General features: G+C 34.7%; 1 protein-coding gene and 1 long non-coding RNA gene across 4 annotated transcripts in view; one reads left to right on the top strand and one right to left on the bottom strand.

The window, feature by feature from the left end:
* The window catches only part of dve (defective proventriculus), a 33,810-nt gene extending 11,183 nt beyond the window's left edge, over positions 1-22,627 (top strand). The window contains exons 2-5 of one of the 3 annotated variants that reach the window (XM_962836.4): positions 3,341-3,533; positions 18,857-19,293; positions 19,985-20,800; positions 21,460-22,627. In XM_962836.4, coding sequence (XP_967929.2) covers positions 3,341-3,533; positions 18,857-19,293; positions 19,985-20,800; positions 21,460-22,116 — 2,103 coding nt within the window. In that variant the 3' untranslated portion in view covers positions 22,117-22,627. Of the gene's footprint in view, positions 1-3,340; positions 3,534-12,962; positions 13,516-17,783; positions 18,567-18,856; positions 19,294-19,984; positions 20,801-21,459 lie in introns of those variants that run through there. The other 2 variants (XM_064359317.1, XM_064359318.1) reach the window with 2 other exon arrangements.
* On the bottom strand, positions 8,110-9,105 carry LOC107397528 (uncharacterized). Its single transcript, XR_001574612.2, has 2 exons — positions 8,534-9,105; positions 8,110-8,484 (listed from the first exon to the last, which is right to left on the bottom strand). It is a non-coding gene; the product is annotated as an uncharacterized LOC107397528 (long non-coding RNA).
* Positions 22,628-25,765: the final 3,138 nt, after the last annotated feature.

Below are 25,765 nucleotides of genomic sequence, written 5' to 3'. Positions count from 1 at the left end.
GGATTATAAGTTCCGGGGAGATTTATTTGTGCAAGTAATGATGAAGCGGTGGAAGTTCATGAGCTTATTTAATTCTGAAGACTGAGACTGGGGCTTAAAAAAACGGCACACAAATGCTTGTTATATGCGGATTAAGGGAATTATGAGTCATGCAGATTTAGTTAGATCTTCTTATATCTGAGCCGGCTGTTTTGTAGAGAAAGTGCATTAGGTAGGGGAGAAGAATACAGAGCGATAGGGTTATCGAGGGCCCCTCGTTTCAAAGCAGTGGTGGCTTGTCGAACGTCTGACAAATATAACGTTCAGGAATTCAGATGCTTTTTGACCCCACTTAACCCAGATTAAACGCGGTCGCAATAGACTAGTCAACCGGCCAGATTTGTACGTTGTTCAATCGTTTGATTTTAAAAATCACTACTTTTCAAATTTAATATTGCCACCGATTAAAAATAGTTTATTCTCCTCTTTAGTCCCCAATACTGCTAGGAATAATTGAAAGGGAATTTTTTCATTATTTTTCTGGAGTTTCCTGGTACGTAGGCTTATTTTGTATCAAATATCTTTAGATTAGGAAAATAAACGGTTTTTTTGAGAATATTATTTGGGTAGTTATAGCAATTAGTTGCAGTGGTTTTTTTTTTTTAGAAGAAAATTGATAAATCAAGAATAAATAGTTCCCGAAATATATAGTTTTCAAGGCATCACTAAGTAACTTTTCATATTCTGATGAAAAACTGATTTGACCAGCTCAAGATATCATCAATCATTAATCGATTAATCGCAAGAACTTTGATAGGAGATGGTGTCAGTTTTCAGGTGGTGATCGAATTTTTGTAACATATTTTTTTTCATTTAATTTATATGTAAATACTATATCAAATCTGCTGATGAGGGAGCCATAATAGCTTCATTAAATTTTGCATAAGTTTTTGACACATTAGATCACAATTTTTTTTGTAAAAGCTAGCTTTTTATGGGTTTGATGAAAATGCTGTTTTATCATTCTCTTTCTACTTGCAATTTGTAATGAACAAGCAAAAATTTTATTTGGGACACATAACCACATCATGTGTGCCTGAGGGCTCAGTTTTGGGTCCCATCCTTTTTTAAGTTATACTGCAAATATACAGACTGATCCAGAAATACTGAGTCTGTTGGCAACACATTTGAAAGTTTTTGTGCTCGTAATTTGCAACACTGTAACCGAATTCGATTTCTCTTGACAATTATTTGACGTACAACCCCACAAGAATGTTAAATTGTTGTTAACTGGAAGAGTACTCCATTAGTATCCTTAAAAATTTAAGTCCAGTGTTGCCAACAGACTCAGTATTTCTGGATCAATCTGTATTACCCATTACAAAACATTAAGATTGTGAAGCTTTTGTAGATGTCTTAAATACCTTGATACTGTATGCATTCAAATAAACAATGATCTAAAGGCAATAGCGGAACATTGCAGCACTGTTCAGTTTTATATTTTGCGCTTAAAGGCTAGAAAAACATTTTGAATGATAATATTAATATTAATATTAATAATACTAATTAAATGTTCTTAAAAAACAAAAAAGCTACTAGTTACCACTGATAATGATCTCTGATTTAAAACACATGGGTCTGTCAGTATAAAAAAATTACCTCCTTGAAACTTTTATAATCTAATTATCACACCTTAAATTCCAAATTGAGAACAAAAACTTGCTGAAACTCCAGTAATTCTCTTTATTATATTACTGTTTTATAATTCATATATTATCCTTGTTTAAACGCTGTTGATAAATATAAGTTGCAAAAAATTCAAAATAATTGGCTTAAAAATATTTGATTAGTCCCTAATATATTAATTTCTGAATTAAAGTGTTTAAGAGAAAATTATCTTTCCCAGTACCATCTAGCAATGTTTTTATTTCGCTTTTTTTTGAACTCTACACCCAATTACTTAAGTAAAATTCAACGACAAGATTCCCATACTGCTCTCATTAATCTTTGTAACGCACACAACTTTCATTACGTAGGTTTCGTATATTCTACATCTTTTATCGATCTTTTATTAATAATTCTGTTAAAATTTTAACAACGTAACTACATAACGAAATTTTCGAAAACGAAGTTAGTTTTAATGTTAATTTTATTACCAATTTGGTCCTATTTTGTTTTTTCTTTTTCTTTCTCAAATTTATCCTTTTTTTCTCTCTTGTCCCATATTGTAAATTGAAATTTTTTTCTATATTATTTGTTTATTTATTAGAGTCTTTAAATTCTATTATTGTATTCGTATAATATTTAAGTTGAATACCCCTATGCTAGACTTCGCTCTTTAGTTAAAATTCTTCTATTTCTATTATTATTATTATTATTATGTTTTTCGTAGACTGTTCTGAATTCTTGTTAAGGAAAGACATTCACTATATAGCTGAGTAAATATTTTTATAAAGCAATCTCATAGTCCGTTAACATCTTTCTGATTCAGAAGATCGTTAACATTTTTAGTTGTTCTTTGAATAGTTGCTTTTGTTACTAGTGTATAAGAATTGAACCCTTTATGATCAGAAATTCATAAAGATGTGTATCTTTTATTTTTAGTACATATTCTTGCTATGATATATTAGTAGTAAACACGCTGTCGATTTTAGTGGATAAATGTTTCATTATTCTAGTGTCTAAACCAACTATTTGAACTAAATAGATTAAATGACATGAAAACACTATTTAATGTAATAACATCACTCGAATGTGACATATTGAAATTTATGTTAAAGTCAAGGGAGATAGTTGATTTAAATTTTTGTTTACTCTATTGAAAAATATAATTAAAAAATATAAAGCATATGTTTTTTAAAAGTTTTTATTGAAAAGATGTAAAGCTTTTAAAAATTTTAGAATCCTAACCTGTTAGCAAAAATATTTTTTATTTTTTACTGAATCTTTTAAATAAAAGCTTTTCAAAAAACATTTTTACATATTTTTTTGTTTTTTAGTCTTTACTTATTCTAGTTTTTTCGCTGAGTTGTAGTTTATTTGCCTTGTAATAACATTATTTGGCTGATTTTTGCAAACTTGTAGCGGTATGTGGTATAAAACAGCTGTTAGCATTTGACAGCACCTGAATGAATGAATTTACAAAAAATTATAACAAAGTAGTATTGCATTGTCAGGGAGATTATGTATATGTGCAAAATTCCAGCTCATTCGGACAACGGGTACCCTCTCAAATTTGACTCGGAAAATACGAAACAGAATATGAAAACTAAGTTTTATGTAGGGCCCTTCCACGCTATTTCCCGGTGGGCTCTGTTACCCGACCCGACCCTACGTTCAATCGTTGGTTTATTTGTTCCAGAGCCAGGCGCTAGCGCTGACGAGGACGTGCAAAACGCCGTCTCCTCCAAACACGACACCCGCTGCCACCGGCCGTTCCAGTCGAGAGTCGGCCGAGCGCGCTGCCACCCCGCCGCCCCCGCGGACGCCTCCAGAGAGCACCGTGTCTCCGCCGTCCGTGAAAGAGGAGTTCGACGCCGCCAAAACCTCCACAGGTAAGAGCTGCTGCCTACCGCCGAACGCGTTAAGAATCGCCGCCACCGGGCGCCGCCCCCGCGCCCCGCTCGTCGGTCGGATTGAAGCGGATTGTGCGGCGTTAAGCAGATTATCTGCTCATGATTGATGAAACGGCTGCAGCCCGGTACACCCCAACCCAAAAACATTCAGCGGTCGGATCAGGTATGCAGTCTGCCCATATGCCATACAGACACATCGACGGGATAGTAGCGAGCCGACTAGCAATGGTAGGCCAGTTAAAGCTGGATTAAGCTGAAGGTAGGGAATTAGAGGAAGCTGGGATTAGAGGGACTCTGGCCTCCTCCTGCTTCGAGACGGGAAGTAGGGGATTAAGCCCGCGCAGGATTAACATTCACGAGGGATCAAATATAAAAGAAAAATTGAAAACATAACACTCAAATTTATTACTAATGCCTTTATACCTACTACCTACATAAAAACCAACGATCTCGGGCTGTCTATTCGCTCACCTATCGCCACACACAACACACGTCAACGCATTTTAAATATTCGTGTTATTTATTTAGTCCGAGTTAATATAGTATTTTTTCTTGAAAATTTTGTACATCTTTTATACATACTCTCTTAAAAATAAAAACAAAAGTTCTTTCTCGGATGAAATAGTCACTTACTTCCAAATATTTTTTAATTGAAGAAGAAAGTTATGGTTCACGTTTACGTTTTACGATACGCTCGTACATTACGTGCTTTTTCTCATATTAATCGATAATCACGTTCATTGAATGGTATTATACTTTTATTAAGTTTTGGTCTTACGTTTACAATTTTGCGCCTTTTTGTGCTTATTTTATTTGTTTTTAGTTTAGTTGTCAAAGCTGTTCCAACAAGCGCGTAAATGCAAAATTTGAATTTGAGTGGAGTCATTTTTTCACAGGTTAGTTTGTAGATCATTTTAAATATTTGTAACCGAGTTTAAACAGGTTAAAATATATCATATATTATAAGTTCAAATTGCATGAAAAAATATCGTAACCTTCTGGGGCTTTTAGAAACAACATAAATAAATTTGAAAAAAAATCCATGTCATTTAAAAATAAAATGAAAAAAATTTTTGTAGTCATTATATTTTTTTTAAATGGTAGGCAGTTTTTTGATAAATTTTATTCAGGGGTCTTGTATATGACTTATTTATGAATCTGTATTTTTTTCAAGTCATTTGAACGTTAGATTTTCCTCAGTTTTTCCATAACCCGAACTTGGTTACAAATATTTAAAGCGAGATATAAACTAGTCTCTGAGGTAATGATTTAACCTATGAACATATCCAATTGTAAAAAACGATTTTTATCATTTTTTTTTATAAACTAAATTTCAAATTTGTGTATTTGCACGGCCGCTTGTACAGTGTGCTTGTACAGTATAGTTCTACCTTGACATATTTTTTTAAAATTAAATCAACTTACAAACTATAAAAGTCGGCACATTAGGTCAAGCAAGACATCTTCTTGCACTTTTTATTTGATACTATAATTTTTCACCGAATTTAATTAAAAAACACCAAATTAAGATAAAGAAGGCAATGAGACAAGTGAGTGAGTCGATTTTTTAATTCCAAAATAACATATTTTGAGAAATTCTGAGTCAAAAGGGGACCGGAAATCTGTTCGACTTATCGAATTTTCGAGATATAGAGGTTCGGCTTATAGAGTTTCCACAGTATAACCACTTTCGACCTACATGACTCCTAATATAATTTTTTTAAAGCTCTTCTGGTTATATTGGTAGTCGATAACTATTAACAAAATTTATTAACTGCTTTGCCAATTCAAGTAAATGAATGAAGATAAATAGTTATTATTATTACAGTGATAATTTTTTTTATGTATATATCTATCATGCTATGATTGCTATGTAAAATATGCTAAAAACAAAGCAAGTAATACAATAGTATTGCGTCAAAACTGAAACAACAAACTACTAAATACAACATAAAAGTTGAAAAAAGCAGTTTTTCTTATGATGTACATAGACTATGATAATTCTTGTTTCTCTCCTAAAAAATTTTTTACCTCACATAGAAATTTGAAAACACTAAATGAAAGATCTTAGCTTTTTCTTTCAAATGACGATTTCAAAACAGCTATTCAAACTTATGAGGTTATCGATTTTTAAAGGGCTTTTAAGTCTACATCGATTTGTTATTAATTATTCTCTGCACTTGTGTTTAATAGTCTTTAAGTTAATTTAATCCTAACCTCGGAATATTACGTTCTGAAAACTGTGTTTAATAACATTTTTTATAGTGGATCAAAATGGATTTTTTAATATTTTTCACTTTTTTTTTCTAAATTTGCGAGTGAACTATTTTCGCTCATTTCTGTGTACACAATCTGGATGTGATTTCATGGACTGCAGAATTCACTTCGAGAGAAAACATATGAAAAACTTCTTACTAATTCCATACCAGAATCAAAAAACTGATCAATTAAATTAGCACAGACCATGGTTTAAGTGTTACAACCATCTTAAATTACACTCAATTTTTGCCAAAAAAATCATTGCAGCAAAAGATTTTTTCTATTGTTCTACAGTTCAAACCTCTCGTTCGACAATAGATTGTCTTGTACAACTTGTATAATAATATACGGTGCGCTCAAAAAGTCTTTAGATCAACTCTTTGATAGATTATCGGTTTATTCTGTTGAATGCGCTACCTGCGATTTTCTCCAACGCCAGTATTTTCGTACGTAGTAATCGTAAGAAATCAACATACATTCAAAATTTCACAGCAAGAGTTAATCTAAAGACTTTTTGAACGCACTGTACTATTACCACATTATCTTTCACCATAAGTTAAACTTACGACGTCATTCATTTCTAGCCGCTTGTTACATGAAAAATTAGGCACCAATTAAAAATTACTTGATAAGATATCAAGTCCAGTTGATGTCAAAATATTTATTTGTTTCGATGAACCCGGGAAACAATAAAGTGGCGTAAACGAGGTGTTCGGTAAGTTCTCCCCACTTCATACCAACAGGTGGTTATCCTCATACATTTTACACGCGAATGAATTTTTGCCCACATGAGGCGAATATGACACATTTGTTTGCACTGCCCAAAATCCAGCACAAGACTAGTCAAATAGTTTTCATTTTGTATGTGATTTTATAACCGTAAAACCAAATTAGTACCCATTACTACAAATAAATGATTTTCGCGTTTTTGCTAGGAGACATTGTGTTATCTGCTTGTTACCGTTAAAGAATCTAATAATCGTAAGAAAAGTTTGCTATTGTTGCGATATTGTTGTTTCTCGGAAAAGGAGCAACGCCGTGATCGTGAAAGAAGTGTATCGTTTTTGGATTTTAAGAAGTGGGTATAAAAAGTGTTCTGCTAAATATTTGTAGTAAAATGAGTGCGTTTTAAGGAGTAAAACCGGCGAAGCATGTGGGAAATAAAACGTCCGGATTACAGAAAGTAGTGCATTTCTGTAGAATGACGATAACACGCACCAATGGCTAAACTTAATCCGTATTGAATTAATCCGTATATTATTGGGATTAGACGGGCGAACTGAACAGGTTTATAGTTGTATTCATAGTGGCCATAGAATAAGAGAGAGGAAGAAGCGAATCTCTCTGTCTACCCCTCGTTTTTTCGCGAAAGCGCCACCTAACCCTGGGAGAACGAACTAATTCGATAATAGCGGGAAATTCAAACAGGACATTTTATTTATTTTCCAAATTTAAAGAATTATAAATGTTAAATGTTTCTGTACTCATGCACTGTTACGAGACATTTTAATAAAAAAGCATCTGTAACAGTTGCAATAGCACAAAAACATTTAACATCGCTTAATAAAATGAAACAAAGTCTTTCCAATAAAAATTTATTAAAAAAATAATAACGTGCTGGAATGTATAGGCAAAATTAATTTAACTCGAATTGTTCTTCATAAACATACTCAGATGTAATAATATATGTAAATACATTGTCTAAATATACATAATGATCCAGAGAAACTGAGTATGTTGGCATCAGATTAAATTATTGAATTGCTACCTGAAAGTGTACACTATTGGTATCCTTTAAAATTTAAATTCAGATTGCTAACAGACACAGTATTTCGGGATCAGTCTGTATAAATACATCAGTTTTGTTGGTTTGATTACTTGTCTACAGACTGTTCAGAAAAGCAAAAAAATATCAAAATTTTGCTTGTAACCTTTGACAATAGTCCAATTTTTAAGTCCCTTAAGGCTAAATTTAAACAACTATTTTTCGAAATTTATTCGCGGTTATAAGGTTTACGGACATTTGTAAAAGCGGCCCTAACACGTACTTTAACAGTTTGATGTCAAAGTTCTTGATAAGTTTTGAAATTTTTTAAAAGTAATCTCGATTGCATCATAGTTATTAGTAAATTACTCAAACACAAGAGAATTACAAGTGTGCTAAAATTATTTTAAATAAAAACCCACATATCTGATATACATAACTATCACTGGAAGTTAACTGATTAAAACTACCATGTAATCATTTAAATTTATAATAATAGTAGGCTTTAATATTGATTAACTTGTATGATACTTGTAGAATACGTTTTTTCGCTTAGTTTCTAAATTAAGCAATCACAAAAAGGACAAACCTTGTTTTTTTAACAGGCATAGGCGTTATAACATTGTGTAAAACAACATAAAAGATTAAGACATAGAGGGACATGGCGAATTTGAAAACCTTGAACCATAGCAAGTCCTAAACTCCCTGCTTTCACAAAATACTAGCTTCGCAACTACAATAAATTTATTTATTATTATGATATACCTATTAATTACTGCACATTATATTTAACTCGTCTTCATGGGATTTTCAATTACATCCCAAGAACCGTTATCATCTCCAAGGACGGTCTTCATCTCCTAAGTTTGTGTGATCCTTCTTGGTGTAATATGATTATATTAATATCTAGAAATCGCAATTAATTGGTGTATAGACACCTTTCAATAACGTTTACCTTAATTTGCCTTAAGTTGATTCATCCTTCATTAAAACATTGTCATTCACACTATACACTAGATTCAAATAAAAGATCCATATAAAAGTAGAGATGTTTGATCACAAAAACATCCAAAAAATCACGTTAAATCGTTTTCTGAAGTCTTTAAAACACATTAAAACAAAATGTCGCCAAAAACCGCAACGACAGCAAAATAATCGACTGTTGATAAATCAAAGAATTAAAAAGAGAAGTGTGCGCACGTCGATTATTTTTAAGTGAACCTTCTTTACTTTTAGCAAAATGTGTGACAGATTCCTTTAACTTTACAGATTTCTTTGCAACTGACGCGACCTCTAAGCTGGAGCACACGAACTATTTTAGCCATTTCCCCCCTTTGCCCCACCCCTCCCAGTGAACACATAATTTGTATACACTTTCAGGGGCCTGATAGTGGCCAAGTCTGGCGTGCAGCCTCAACATATCGGCGGATTAGCGGTCCGTCTGATCCAGGCTTAGGTGTCTCCAAGGTGATCTCCATCGCCACTCGGCATCATACAGGGTGACTCTCTTAAAGCTCCCATTAGACACTTTTTAACTTTCAGTGTAGCTACGGCTTTGAAATTTTGTACACAGCGCGAATCGAACTTCCTGAGTTCAACTAAATTATTTCCAAAATGGCTGGCACGTCCGGAAGTGCGAGAAATTGGCGCCAAGTTTGAAATTTTAAGTGGTACTTAAGTTATGGTACGATTGCTTCCTCTCCGGGTTTGACCCGGAGTCTCCGAGCTCCAGGTTTTTTTGTATTTCCAATGTGTAATAAATTGTTGGACTTTATCGAAAATCTTTAGAAAAATGTTGTTTTAAAGTAAGCGACATATATTCCTTATAGTGCTGATAAAGCAAACTATGGTTTGCACAATTCGGTATATCAAAAGTTAACAAATTTGAATAAAAATATTCTTACGACGAATTGTAACTGTCATGGTATTCATAACTCAGGTAGGAATGCAACTAATTCGTTAAGTTTTAATGTTGAAAATTTAGTTTTTTAAGAATTATATAACAGAGCGAAAAATACTGAGACGTTAAAAGAGTGTTTTGAGTTTCTAGGGTTCTACATTTTAGCAGATTTTGTAGTATCTTTTGGGAGAATAAGAAGATTTTCGCATAGTTATTATTCTTTTCTAATAAAATGTATTAGGTAATTTAGAAGATATTAATTTAGAGAGTAAAAAAGAATTTGCTAAATTTTTTTTGTTTTGTTTTATTTTGTAAAATTAATTCAAAGATTTTTTGCAGCATCAGTTCTGTGTTACCCTAGTTTTTTTGAAAGGGGTTTCAAAGTTAATGTTTGAAGTTATTTTTATCGCAGTGTTAAAGCAGAAAAAATACGTATATTTTTTGAAAAAAAAAACTGGTCACCTCCAAAGAATTTTTGGCAGCACGGTTAATAATTACTTACAGGTTGAAAATATTAAGAAAAATAAAGTAAGTTTCATAATTTGTTGAAATTTGAAATCAAAGACAGTACTAATTGCCTACTATTATTGTGTTTTCAAAAACAAAAGTGCAACTTAATCGCCATTTTTTTTAGTTTTTGATGAACCATGGACATAAAAAATACAAATTTTTTGAACAATTTTACATTTTATACGCCAAAAAATAAAATATACTCTCAAATACAAAAATTGTTTAATTACTTTCGAATACTACCAATTCCTCAATCAAAATGAATTGACTGCTATTAAAATAAAGACTTGTTTTCAAGGAATTAGAGAAACTAATAAAGTACGATAAATAAAAGGATAATTACGGCGCGTAGTTCGGCGAACCTCTTCAAACGAGTTTGCCGCCCCTCACAATGTCTAAAAAACTATTTCTCAAAATATTAAAATGGAACACAATTTCTTTTTTCTTAAAAGAAAAAAAAACCAAAATTAAAAATAATATTTAATAGTTCAATTTGCCGCCTGGGTGCCGTGCACCTATTGCACCCCCGCTTAAGACAGCCCTGGCTATTTGTTCTTTGTGCATCACTACACGAACATTCTAAAAGTGGGAATATTGCAGGTAGATAGTAATACACTATACGATGTCATGTGTGACATGAAAAATCAAATAGCGCAACGTTTTTTTATGCAAAAGCTTCATCATCGTTAAAATATTTACAACCACAAAAAAACAAAAATTCATGAAAGATGCTACTCTGGTTTACCAAAAAAACTATTGATTATTTCAATAAATGATAGAATTTTACTTGTTTAAATTAAAAAAAAACTGTGACATCACATGACAAAATTATTGAAGCAAAAAATGGTACCCACATTACAAATATTGACGATAATATATATTACATAGTGATGTTGTAACTTTAAAAATCTCTTTAGAAAACCTTAGTCTGCTGAAACAATTTTGACCGAAATTAAAAAAAAATGAGATACCTAATTTATTATTGAGATACCTAAGCAATGCGTATTCCGAAAGAGTTTTTTCTTTTACGCCAAATCTATGGACAGATGATAGAAACAAAATGTTGAATTTTATTTTAATATGTCCTGTTTAGAATTTGCATTTTTTTAAAGAGGAACAAAAATCACCTTACGATCCTGCTAAAGTAATAAAAAATACTTATTTAAATTTGCTATTTCAAAATAACCTTTTTTATGGTCAAGACTTTATACCATATGATCTCTTGGTTTTTTAAGTTGCAGGAAAACGCTGATTATCATAATTAATCAAGCTGAAGAGTTTCAAGTTTCGAATGGTAATATTTACATTTTTTATCTCAGTTTGCACTAGTTTATCAATCACAAAGAAAAAAACGCCTACTCTAGTTATTATAAATTCAAATGATCGCTTGGTAATATGTTCCTGTTATGTATTTTGATTTTTTATTACGTTATTTTTAATTTTGACTATTTTTTATTAATTCAAATTTTTTAAATGTTCTTCTATTTTTGTTACCATTTAAAAGAAGCATCACCTTGTTGTTTTTAATTTTATCCTTGTTATTGTTTCAATTTTGTAAAATACAAATAAATTAACATTGTACATCCCTATAGGGTGACCCAGGGATACGTAATCGGACTATAACTATTTTGCTATTGGAAATATTGCTATGCCGTTTTTATTATTGGATAAATCTACGTAACCTACACAAAAATAAAAATATTATTATTATACACAGGGTCTTGTATACAGGGTGGTGAACCAAAGTTACATTTTTTAGACGGAACTTTCTATATATTTTTGCATGTTTAGATTCTACGTAACAAAATAATGAAACTTTGTATAGACTGCAATCTTTTTCGATTTCGCAATTATTATGAGTTTTTTCCAACAAATTTGTAACTGAAAAACTTAGAATTCTTTGTAGTTTCGGCAAATAGTCGACTTTTCGTTAAAGCACCCAGATAATGTGTACAGGTTGTGCCAAAACGCAAAAAGTTGAATAACTCTTTTTTTTTTAATGGAACACCATGTATTTGTTTTTACGTATCGATAGCATTTTTGGTAAGCTTTCTAATGGTGTGGTGTTTGTATAGCAAATTTAAAATATTTTTTGAGATTTTCCAAAAAATGTATGTTATTACAAAAAGTCTAGAATCTGATAAGTCAAATGGTAATTTATTTTTTGATATATACTAATGTGACTAATTAGTAATTACATTAGTAATCTAATTGCAGGGCTTAGTGTAAGAGTATGATGTGCCACACATTCTGGCAAAGTATGAGATCAACGGTTAAAATGATTTATCTACAGTTTCAGAACAAGCAATACTGTCAGAAACCACAGCGCAAGTAACACTGATGGGAGTAATTTAAAGCAATAATTGTCTTGCATTATTAAAATTTTAATAGAATTTTATTCAAGAACTAATTAGTTTGTGTTTGTGGCTTATCATGTTCTTACGCTAAGCCCTTCAATTACTACTTGATACATGAATAAATTTCATTCATTAAGAAAAGAAATATTTTTTTGAAAACCTTACGAAATATTTCAAATTTGCTAGACAAACCGCATACTTTCTAATGTACAAAGCTTATAAAAAATGCTATCGATAGATGTAAACAAATACATATTGTCCAGCTAGTTTACACAATATCCAACTAGTTTACAAGATATGTAAAGATATGTGACTTCAGTTTTAGGAGTGTCATTTTTTTTATCGTAAATGTACATTAGGTAATTGTTTTAACTAAAATTCGACTACTTGCTAGAACTACAAACTATTCGAAGTTTTACTGTTGCAGATTTGTCCGAAAATATTCATAGACAACTTCGCAGTGATTTTTCGAAAGCTGGTCTTTTTGGAAACGCAAAGTTGAATAATTCCAAAACGAAAATAGATAGTGCAAAAATAGGTGTTCCAATAAAAAATATATAACTTTGGTTACCACCCCTGGGTCACCCTGTATTTAAAAAATGTATTACTGTGCTTTTAAAAGAGCATTCCTTCTTTTAAGTTGAATTATAAGTTAATAAAATTTTCCGGGTCAACCCAAATTCTAATAAGGTGGCAACCCTTGTGGGTGCTCGTAGTTTTGGACAAAAAAAAAGAATCAGCCTGTATACATCGAAACGAAATAATTAATCCTCGTTGCTGCAACAATCACATGAACGGGGGTGCACGTGTCCCAGTCCAGGGATTATCGGATAGTCGAGGTTTAATCCTTACGAAAGCGATCACCGGACTGCAACGAAAGGAGACAGATGAGTGATTCGACGAGATAAGCACGCAGTCGGATTAGGAGCGTGCATGTGCAGTCCGTAAACGTTGCATTCGCTCCAACTAAACCAGGATGGATATTCATTCGGCTCGAACACCGACTGGATTGAAGGGGATCAAGAGCGGAAGCAGATAAACGTCCGGCGGGGAGCGCGGGCGGATTACCGACACTGTGATAGTGCACATCCGCTTTCCAAATGATATGTTCACAATTTACAAGAACATTTTGGCAGGTTTCCCACAAGTCACCAATAAACGATCAAAGAAGTAATTAACTTGCCGCCTCATTTTATTTTTGTCCCGGCTCCATTGCTAACGTGATTATTCATTGCTATGGCTTTTACCAAAAATCCGATTAACATCACTAATTTTCTTTTGTTTCTCATCATTTTTCAATGGCTTTCTTAAAAGTAAAGACCAGCATGTAAGAACTCACTATTCAAAAATACCGCCCCACAAATCTTTTATCCTAAAAGATCACGTTGCAAGCGACAGACAGCAGACTTCAAAGTTACCTCTCTGACAATAAGCCAAACAGTGCCGAATCCTAAGTCACACTAAACACAATACAACGAAAATGGTAATAAATGACTTAATTTTTGAGAAATTTTGATTAAGCATAAGTCTTTGCTTAGATCGTTACTACCATCAAATTTTGATATGTGCTTGTAAGTACCATGTTATGGGAAAAATAAATAAATAAAACGTTTATACTCAAAAAAAGTTGTTCAAGGGGGGCGCCAGAATGATACGAGTGTCATGAGAATGTCTCAGATATTCCGAGTGCTCTTAAGCACTTTTTATTACATAGCATTTAGATTATTTTACCTGGAATTTACAATATTTTATTTAGAAAACCACTTTTATTTACTTAGCAGGTTAGCTTATCTGAAAAATATAGTTCAGTGTTAAAATGATTTAATAGTTATTTATTTAACGAGTTTGAGTGTAAATCGGACGTTTTATTACACGAGTGGTTTATCATCTACGATGTGAAATAAATGAACCGATTTACACGAAAACGAGTTGAATACAACATTTTATTCTTTGAATTACACTCAACAAGGTTTAAATTGCTTTAAATCTGTTAAAAATAATCTGACGTTTTGTATTGAGAAATGCCAAATAGTTGTCAAAACTGCTTTACACAAGAGAAAAACCGGAAATTTTGACAGTGTCGAAGAATAAAAATTATTTAGAAATCGTAATGGGTAGTACAGAAGAATCAACAAGAAATTTTATACTAAAATTAATTTATCGCATTGCTAAACGCAAATACAGGGTGATTTTTAAAAAACAGCAGGTGCTGCAGAATTTTTCTTTATGGTATAAGCTGACGATTTTATTTTTTTTAATGCCATAGTATATTTTGGGTTATGTACAACTTATTTTTTTTTGTAACTTGGAAGATATTGTTTGTTTCGTACAGACATGTCCAATAAAAATTATTGTTTAAAAAAAAGTATAAAACGATTTAGATATTTCAATTTTTCGTAATTGTTTCTATAAATTTTATGTTCCTTGAAACGTTTAGTTTTTGTAATATTTGTTAATAGAACTGCAAACTTTTTTAGAAACCCATTTTCTTTTTCAAAAATGTATAAATTGACGAAATAAGTTAATGCATTGCATATTAAAAATGTTTGGGCAATTTATAATTTTTTATTCAACACCAACCTCATAGATTAATAATATCTTATAGTTATATTGATATAATTATACCAAATTTTATGGTAAATTTAATAACACGGAATAGAAATATCTTGATCGAAATTATATTATAATGAATAGTTGAAATGGTGATGAAACGCAGGCTTAAATATTAATCGATTAGGAATAATTGTTAATTGTCGCTGTATCGTAAACTAAGGTTTAAGGTTGGGTTTACCCAAATGTAGAAAATGTGTTTGGGTGTTTTGCACCTGTATCGAAGCGGAAATGCAATCGATACAAGGAGTCCATAATATGTGGCAGCTTCAACAGGCGAAATACTTGTAGTTTAGTGTGCCACCTGTTGGTAATTAAGAGTGGTTGATTTGGCCGTATTGACGTATAAAACAGTGTGTGACTACTACTTCGAAGATGTTTCGCAATCCAAGTGGCTCCTTTAAATCCTTATCGCAAATCCAGCATGAAATCGTATTAGCGCGCTAGCAGAGCAGGGCAGAGGACTTATTGTAAACAGTATTGCGGGTTCGAAGACCCTTCGCACTCTCTAAACTGAAGTTTACAGCCCTTCCGCGCCTCCCACTGTCGACTCTTTACAACTTGCGCGAATTAAAACTTTAGACTAACAAGACTTAAGCTAATAAGAAAATGGATAGAAATAAGCTGTTGTGTAAGACGCTTTGGCTGCGAGGACGTGTCGACGGACGCACTATGTAAAAAAGCCAACTTGGACAAAGAGACTATAACAGCGGATTAAAGTAAACAGTAAGAAACCTCAATCCGAAACAAGCGCTTTGTAAAGGCATAAGCTAAACGAAGATTTTTCGTAATCTGTAATGAGTGGTAGAGCGAAATGTAAAAATGTGCTTATCTGAACAATAGACTAGTCGATTCCCTAGTTCAAGCGATTGCACAGTTAAAAATATTTACGCAAAAACTTTACGTTGTAAAATTCCATTTTCAAACTGTAATTCATATATACAAAAAAAACAATGACATCTGACACTATAACATCGGAATATTTTTAGAACTGTTTTGTAGAACAATGTAAACTTATCAAAAGTTCTCCCCATGCCTAATAGACGTAACTAGTAGGTATAACATTATATATATATTTGCAAATGCACTATAGATTGCTTCTTTTTCTTCTAGTCTACTGTTATTTTTATTCAATATTAAGTACCTATATATGTCAATTACATTAACCTAGGAATAATATATTGAAACTAACAAAGTTTTCAATTTCATATTATTCTATTAAATCACTAATCACAATTCTTTTCGTAACAATACAGGTGGTCAAAGGCTGTAGATGCGACCTGAAAACTCTGACTCTTAGGTGATCGCATTACCACCATACGCATATTTATTTTTTTATTATTTTTTCGTGCTCATTAGTTTCATACATGTCTCTAAAATTTTTCCACATCGGTTCAAGAATTACTGTTAAAAAAAATAAAAACCAAAAATATCGTTTAACACATTTACTTTGAAAAAATTATAAAAAACACAAACAGTGCCATCTTCATAGCATTATTACTAGGCATATGCTGACAAGGTCTAACAGACTTATTAACTAAGTTTGATTAATCTGAATTACTACAGGTGTTCACAATTTACTTCCAAACTTTTTTAATTTCAGAGCTTTTATTTTACTTATTTTAAGTTTATTTTTAAATTGTTTGATGCGGAATTAAAAGATGAGCCCTTTTTCTAATTACAACCCTAATACGTAAACCCTAACACATTCGGAGTTATTCGCAAAAAACTTGTTTTATTTACTATTCTAATGACAAATTTAATGATAAAAGTCGGAAATAGCTCCAACCTGTTAATTCTTATATCATTCAATTAAAAATGGAACGTTTATTATTATCCTAATATCCAAATCCTAACACATTCGGACTTATTTGCCAAAAACCTTAACCCTATTCAACTTTTCATCAATAAAGTCATTTGTCGTTGACAGTTTTTTTGCAAATAACTCCGAATGTGTTAGGATTTGCAATAGAGTTGTTCTAGCAATTTTTTGTTTTTTAATTCCGCATCGATTGACATAAAATTGACGAGTTTTCAGCAAATAACTTCAAATTTATTAGGATTTACGCTAAATTTATAATAAAAAAAATGATGTAACAATAAACAGGGGTTCCCATTTAAAATAACCATTACAAAAAGCTTCAGAATTTATTTTATGTATTTTTAAGTAATTGTGAACAACCTGTATTAATTTAGATCAGATACATTCAATTAATCCCTAAGCCTGTTAGGTTGTTAGGATCAACACTTGCCTGGTCATAATGTCATCGAAAGAGTACTGGTTCTATTTTTTATTAATTTGTGAACATGTAAGAAGCCAAAAGGGTATCCTAATGAGCACAAAGAAACAATAACATGTCTCTAAAAAAATTATATATTTTTTGGGACACTCTGCTTAATCAAAAATATTTTCCTGGAATGCTCTACAAAATATCAAAAGTCTAACTTTACTAATAACAGAGCTACAGATGACGGGAGTTAGGCTGAATATAAAAAAAGCTTATTTTCTTATAAAATGTGGAGAAACCACCAGAAACCATTTTCTTATCCCCAAATTATTGTAAAGTCACTACACTTGCATGGAATCTCATTGCATTATAAAAAATGTAATTTCACGTTACGTTTGTAATAAAATGTTGATTTTAAATGTAGGACACTTCTTACTATGTATTAATTTTTGTAACATAAAACTTTCCGTAAAAATACTGAAAATGGATATGTACAAGTGATGTAATTTTACAGTGATTTGAGTGAATAAATACTTGTTGACATAATCCTGATTGCGGTGGCGGTAACTTGGCTAAACTTCGCAAGCACCGGTGCTGAAACTATATGTCGCGACACGGCTCTTGAAATTTTTAGGTGCACTATGGAAGGCTAAATGCAATTAGACAAGTTGGCTAAATCCAGGAGGTCACGACGTTCCGTAACATAGTTATTAGAGTTGGCCTTATTATTTATAAGGTTGCATTATTGATCAGTCAGGCTAGAACAAAGGACCGGAAGGCAATATGAACCCCAGTTAAGACGCTGGTCAGCCCGCCTGGATTAGAGCCGGTGGGATTAGCGACTAGTGGACTATACACAGCGCGGTAAGCCGACAGGATTAGGTCCGGGCCGGATCCTGCAGCCGGATCCCTGAGATTTAGAGCTGAGTCGTTCGCCGTTCGCCGCATCTGCATCGTAAGACCGGCCGAAACACGCCTTAATAAAACGAAAATAACGCACCGACTTACAAATTAAGACCTTTCACTGTTTCATACGGCTAACGTCACATTGTAACGTCCTTTGTGTGGCAGCTCAAGTCGAGCCAACTAATCCTTAAGACGCGCGGCTAGGTCTAGGTTGCTCCAGTTAAAGCTCTGTAATATGCAGAAACCTTCTTAACCTAACAAGATTAGCATAGACAGGCCGGCCAGCAGGCCTAATACCCCCTCGTCTTGGTTTATTACTTGCTCAAGCTGTGCTACCGGCATTTAGAATACCGCAACTTTAATTCAAATCTACTGACCCAGTCGATGATCACTCATTCTCGCACGTTATCGAAGGGCGAGAGTTAACGCATTTCAAACGCGCACAGGAAAACCGAACAAACTTTGTCATCTTTTAAGGTGAAAAGGAAATGAAGAAATCTTTACTATAGCGCTACATTAACTGTCATCTCTACCCCGCTATCAATTGATCTGTCTGTCTTTCTTATCACTGGATACTTTTCCGCTTTACACGTTCCCATTAAATTCGCAATGCCTGAACAAGATCTCACCCTTCAGTTTTGCGCGATCATCTACTGCACTCTTTAATGTGACACTGACAGCTTCATTTGCCAACTCCGTCGAGATATAACTTTGCCAACTCCTTAATCATCCGATTTTTCTAATAGCTAATTATTATTGTATTTCAGCCAAGTCCCTCCCTGTTCATTGCATCGTTGAAGCGATTTGCACCTTGGATGAGAATCGAGCGCTACAACACGGAGCTTGGAGACGAAGACCTATGGTTGAAACTGATAGCTACGTGATAATTCCAGTTGGAACCCCTTTTCACAGCCTCGTGCAAGCAGCCCTTCTTCGATTAGGCTATTCCGCTGACAGTGCAGCTGCCGCGAAAGGTTCCGTGGTTATCAAAAATTGGAAAGCACTTAATTTTGAGCAAATATCCGATGATCCTCTCGTAACTGTTGGTGACATATTAGGGGAATTAACTACGATAGCCACGCTGAGGATCCAAGTGTTTAGAGGAAGACCGGGCACGTTCAACGACATTAAGGATAAACTTTTGCGTTTCCTGTTGCTGCAATCACATGGATTACTAATCTCTTCAGGATGTCCACTCGACGAGGTACGTGCATTAATGCTTGTTTTGATTATGCGAAAACGGGAATTTTGCTTTGGTTTGAGGCGCGCGTCTTAAGAATTAAACGGGAATGAATGTATTAAGGGTGCAGAGAATAGCAGTAACCTCGCTTTTAATAAGATTATGTAGCATTATTTCATGGTATTAATGAGATCAAAAGCCTTCTACATCCTACAGCACAGAGTAGATCTAAACCCCACCCCGCCAACAATGTCGTTTCTCTTCTTCAATTGATAAAATACAACAAACACTTACGGTGGGGTGAGCCGTGTTTAGAACCCAGTTCTATTTATTAGGGACGGATTATAGACGTGCAATGCTCATTCAGTGAGTTTAGTGGCTCTTGATCCTTGTCCACAAAGCGAGATTTTGATTCGAAAATAAGTACAACGCCAGAAAGCGCACGGCTAACGACGGCTTATAAATCATAACACTTGCGCCTTTCATTTGAATGTAGCTGAACCTAAGATAAATCCGGGAAAACATGGCTTCGAACGCCTGTTGTTAAGTACCGTAATCTCACCCTAAAAACCCACATGCAAAGATTTGCTCAAATTTACATTTAATATAAACTCAAACATCGCTCATAATTATATCGCATTTCACATTTCCCCTAATCCCTCCATTCTATTGATCAACCGTAATCACTAATCACCATTCAATTCGACATTTTCAGATAATACTTTCGCAAATTTGTCGCACGTCACCGAATTGCGCCCCGATTCCGGAAATATCGGAAGAAATCCGACGAAAATTCGACCAGTGGTGGTCAACACAGTTCAGTCCGCAGTCACCAGCAAGCCGAAGTCAATTCGGTGGTTCCTTCTCAAACCAATATTCAGTACCTCCCCAAGCGTCCAAATCCTCCGAACGCACATTATCCGAATCCGGCCATCCAGCAATGCAAACAGTTCACAATCAATTCCCCACCCAAAAAACCCGAATGCGGACCAGTTTCGACCCGGAACTTGAACTCCCCAAGTTGCAACGTTGGTTCACCGAAAATCAACACCCCAGCCGGCAGCAAATCCAACAATACGTGAAGGAACTCAACAGTCTTGAGTCCAGAAGGGGCCGCAAACCGCTGGACGTCAACAATGTAGTCTACTGGTTCAAAAACGCAAGAGCTGCTCAAAAACGCGCGGAAATCAGAAACGTCACACCAGGTCTGCCATGCCATCTCGCCGTAAACGGTTACAGCAACCATAGCCCTACCAACGGTACCGGATTTCTCATTTCTGATGGTTATTTGAACTCGGAACGCTTAGCAGATCACAGATTGAAAAACAGTCTAGGGGCGAGGCGCGGGCCGCAAGCGTCGCACACTTCTGATGAATTTTCAAACGCAGGATCTGATTTAGAAGATGAGGATATGAACGAAGTGCAACCTTCTAGTCCCACAGGGCCCTTGTCGCTCACTACAACGCGGAAACACGACTCCAGAGAGAATAGTCCGCGTCCCTCAACACCCCCGCCTCCACCAAATATACAAGTAAGTAAATAAATAAATTCATTTTTACAATTATCGAGTTAGGCGGCCTTAAAACTTTGTGCGAAAGTCCGGTTTTTACATGAAGCTAACTCCGGTGTTCTCACTCCCGGTCCCTGAAGTGGTCGGAACAAAATGTTTATAAAGTTAGTGGTTTTATTTAAATTATTGGGAAACACGCACTTCGTGCGTGACGTTTCACAACCTCTCTTCAGTATATAGTTTTGGATCAAAATCTTTAAGCCGTTCATAAAAGAAATAGTGGCCAAGTATTTGCTAATCAATGATGCACCTCTGATTGTCTATAGAGGCGACGTTTGAGACACATAGACATAGAAGGTAGAAAAAACACTCATCTCTTTTGCACAGAGTTTAAATAAATATTCCTTTGGCCCTTCTGCAACAGTTTTGTGTCGTTTTGGCAGTACTATTTTGCTTAATTTTCGTGGACGTCAAATTCTCAGTCAAATCAGGTCTATTATTACGGATTTATTTTTTGTATATTAAGTATATAGCAACTATGTCATGTCACCCTAGCCACCCACTGTCCCTAGTTCTCAGTCGGGTAACAAATTGCTGCTTCGGCTTAACATTCCTGCATACTAATTACTTAAGTTAAATACTTAACAACACTGCAATATTATTATAGTAATTTGTTTCAGGGAGAGTTGTGCAAGGTGGAACCAAAAGACGAGCCGATTAACTACCACTCGCCCGGCGACCACATAAACAACAACAAAATCAATCTTTCCGACATGGAGGAGGACGATCTGGAAGCCGAAAATGACAATAAAAGTCATTTCGAAGGGAGCAATTTGAACTCACCGGCAAGTAGGCAGATAACTCAGCGCTACTGCAACTCTCCAGAGTTGCGCACTCCCAGTGACGGTATTGAAAGACTAGCTGCAGGTTTTCCTCTTGTGCCAAACTCGATGTTCAGCCATAGCATAATGTACATGAGCCACTATATCCCAGGTTTATCTCACACCGCGACCTCTCCACCGGGTTCCAGTGCTTTAGGGATGTCGGGTTTGACCGCTGACGAGCGGCGAAAACGCAATCGTACATTTATAGACCCCGTTACGGAAGTACCGAGATTAGAACAATGGTTTTCACTCAACACTCACCCTTCCCACAATCTGATATTAAAGTATACCGAAGAATTGAACTGTATGCCTTATCGTCAAAAATTTCCCCGATTGGAGCCAAAGAACGTTCAGTTTTGGTTCAAAAATCGACGGGCCAAGTGCAAGAGATTGAAAATGTCACTGTTCGATAATCAACCCGCGGGACAGTATCACCATAACGAGCGCGATTAAAACTATTATTATTATTATTTTTATTGATATTCTGGTGTGATTTTTCAACCTGTACTTACTGTAGGTAATGAATGATACATTCGATCTATTACATTTTTAACAGGGGTTATGACGAATTGGCATAGACAATAAATAATAAAAATATTCGTACCCAATACTCGTTGGTTTCCACTTTTGTTTCATGCAACCAGTATTTCGTTGTTAGCATGCATGTGACTAGTACCTCAGCGCAAAATTTTATTCTATATGTTGAATTTGTAATAATAATTGTACCAAAGATTGTTAATTACATTTGTATTGTAAGACGAATGTTTCGTTTTGTTGATAAATAAAGACATGTACAACATGTTAATCATTCTGTATCTTAATAATTGTCGTGTTGTAGCCAGTGGCCATGTCTATGTGAACGCAGTGTATTAAAATAAATACTCCTAATGTTTCTTTACGCAGTTTGTTTTTTTATTATAAATATGTATGTAAATAAAAAACACAATAAATTTTTCCCAAGATCGACAGTGTTTTTGTCTGTTTCCGACCACCTCGAAATTTATCACTGAAATAGTTGTACCAAATATTCTACGACTTTTTTGGAAAGTCCACTAACAAAAGAACAAAAAAAAATAACTAACTTAGAAATGTCACTTAAGTTTTTCCAATTTGGTGATTGTTGAAAAAACGCAAATAGCCAGACACAAAATACGAATACTTTATTAGCAAATGTTTTACATGTGTCTTAGTATTACAAATTTATAATAAAATGGTGAAAGAATCAAGAAAAATCTCTTCGGGGAAATCAAAGCAAAAAAGGAGATCTGGTGTACAAAATTGGGTTGGGGTTTACTCGAATCCACCTAAGTTAGTTTTGTATTAGATGCGAGTAGGACATGGTGCGGAATGTGCTTCCCGCTATCAGAAGAGAACAGGTGGATGTCTTTCAGATGTTTCAATTCATTAGATCAGATAGGTGACAATGGTAGGGTGTGTGACAATAAGCTCGTCATCGAGCAAGTTTCCAAGTCTCCAGGAAACTACAGGCAGCCAATGATAATCTATGTCACAGTCTTCAGATAGCGTTGTCCGTTCCGCGTTAGCCGGTGTAAACACAACTCGACACACATTCAGAATTTCAGAGAGTATTTATCGCAACATCCCCGTTCCGGATCAAAGTTTTCTTAACATTACTACTATAATACAGGTATCAGACTACTTAACTTTAAGCATTTTTAATTGGGAAAATCGGATTGGCTTCATTATCCCTGTTTGAAATATAAGACAATCTTTCGGAACGTTTCTCAAAACGGGAGCATTGCAATAAAACAATGACGCAAACAAAGCATTATTTACTAATTCTGATTTTATGCGCAAATGAATTCTTTGAGTTTTGTTTGGGTGGTACTTACATACAACGCGAGCAAATATAATTGGAATGTCTTCGGTTAAGAGAGAATAGGTGTATCGGCATTGGTGAGCTTAAGAAGTCGTATTTTGTGCTTGTTCTTTGCTTTGTGAGTTCACCGTAAAGCTGTAGCTGCTTTATTAAGTTGCTATAGAGACGATGAACGGGAAAATACACGAAAAACTCAAAGTCGGCAGAGGCGGATTAAGCTGATAAAAACTCTGGAGCCCTTGGACACTTTCCTCCCAAAAAAGCGGGAATACATTTTCAATTTCCTGCGCTCACTCGTTTTGCCAAATATTATGTTCGTTAAACAAAATATACCTAATGTTTTTCCTATACCTTTTTTTTAACATGCACCAATCAAGTTTCGCCAAGTTCGCCAGGAGTAAAAATTGACCGCACTGAGCAGGCACCATTTATGAAGTTTCTAAAGATGAACGGGAAGACACACGAATAAATTAAAGTCGGCAGAGGCGGATTAACGAATTGAGCTGATAACACTTTTGGGGCCCTTGACACTATTCCCAAAAAAAAACAAGAAATTAATTTTCAGTTTGTTGCGCTCACTCGTTTTGGCAAACTTATGCTCGTTAAACAAAATTACTATTGCTTTTTCACAGTTAGAGTGACCTAATTTGGAATATTCTTTACATACCTCGTCCTAAAGCTGTTTTTAACATGCACATGCAAGTTTCGCCAGTTTCTCCAGAAGTAAGAATTGCAGTATTTGTCCGCGTTTAAGGGATGATCTGAGTAGTTTATTAAGTTACTATAGGAACGATGAACGGGAAAATACACGTAAAATCTTAAAGGCGGCAAAGCCGGATTAAGCTGATAAAAATTATGGAGACCGAAGACACTATTAAATTCCCCCCCCCCCCCCCAAAAAATCGAGAATACATTTTCATTTAGCTGCGCTAAGTTGTTTTGGCAAACATTATGCTCGTTAAACAAAATAACAATTTTTTTCGCATCATTTCGCATATTAGAGAGGCATCATTTGGAATATCCCACACATTCCTCCTCCTTTAGCTTTTTTTAACATGCACTCGCAAGTTTCGCCAGGTTCGCCAGGAGTCACAATTGTAGCGTTTGTCCGCTGTTAAGGGATGATCTGAGCGGGCACCATTTAAAACTCCTTTATCATGCGTTATAGTACTATTTCAACTTTCCGCCTCGGTTATGAATAATAAATACTGATATAGAGCGTAATCTCAGCCTGAGCGCCTTTAGCGAAATGCATATTCTCCAGCTCCGTCGGGGAGCAGCTACTTATCAGCTCGCTGCTAAATTAAAGATAAAAAATATACTGTCACGTCCATTCTGAGTTGGCTTATTCAATTTCCATCTCCTATCCGTGGGGCGCAAGGCGCAGGCCGGAGATATGTGGGACTAAGATGAAGACAGGCGTACACAGCAAATCCTCGCCGCATCTCCTGATCACGTTCTTAAAGGCCCGACTTGTGATCCGATTAACTCCACGGCGCCACCGTCGCAATCTCGGTAATGATAAAAATGGCAATAAAAATTAGGGATAATGGAGCGGCGGAGAGAGGGGCGATTCCGGCCACGATGTCACCGAGAAAGTACCAGAGATAAGCGGGAATAAAATTAGGCGGAGATGATCGATTATAGAAACAAGGCTCGATTTGAATTTAAAATCATTTAACTATTGACTTTGGATAAAGCTTTTCGCGCTCTTATTAGAGGGCTTATCCTTGGTAAGTGGAAAGTGCGGTTCTCATCGAATCCACTTACTACTCATGGCGCGTTGTTGCGGGAAGGGCACTTCTTTATACACTATAAGTTTCTTACCCCATTACCTTACTATTCTACTGCTCTCGTCACTGTTTCCTTAAATTTTCAAAACGAACCGACACGTCGCAGAGCGAACAAAGCACCAACTTTCGAATAGTTAAACTAATCTCTTGATTTATTGAGTAGTATGAATAATATGTAGCAAAAGCTCTTACTTATAGTTTTCTCTTTCTTTCTAATGAAATATGAATTACGTCTATCTTTTACTATTAGAAGTACAGTCAAACCAGATATAACGACACTGAAAGGACTTCAAACTTAGGACACTAAATTCGATAGTTGTTATATCCGAGTGAGCCGACGATACATTCGATATGTTATACAGGGCGATTCAGATAAAATAAAGAGCCTGACGATCTGGCGATACAACCCAAAAAACACATTTCACTTACGCCTTTGATCCAATTTAAATTCGGATTTGCAAGTTGAATC

The sequence above is a fragment of the Tribolium castaneum genome, chromosome 10 (genome assembly GCF_031307605.1).
Source record: "Tribolium castaneum strain GA2 chromosome 10, icTriCast1.1, whole genome shotgun sequence".
NCBI classification, from domain to species: Eukaryota; Metazoa; Arthropoda; class Insecta; order Coleoptera; family Tenebrionidae; genus Tribolium; species Tribolium castaneum.
Note: the sequence above shows the minus strand (reverse complement) of the source record. Positions and strands in the feature narration are given on the sequence as shown.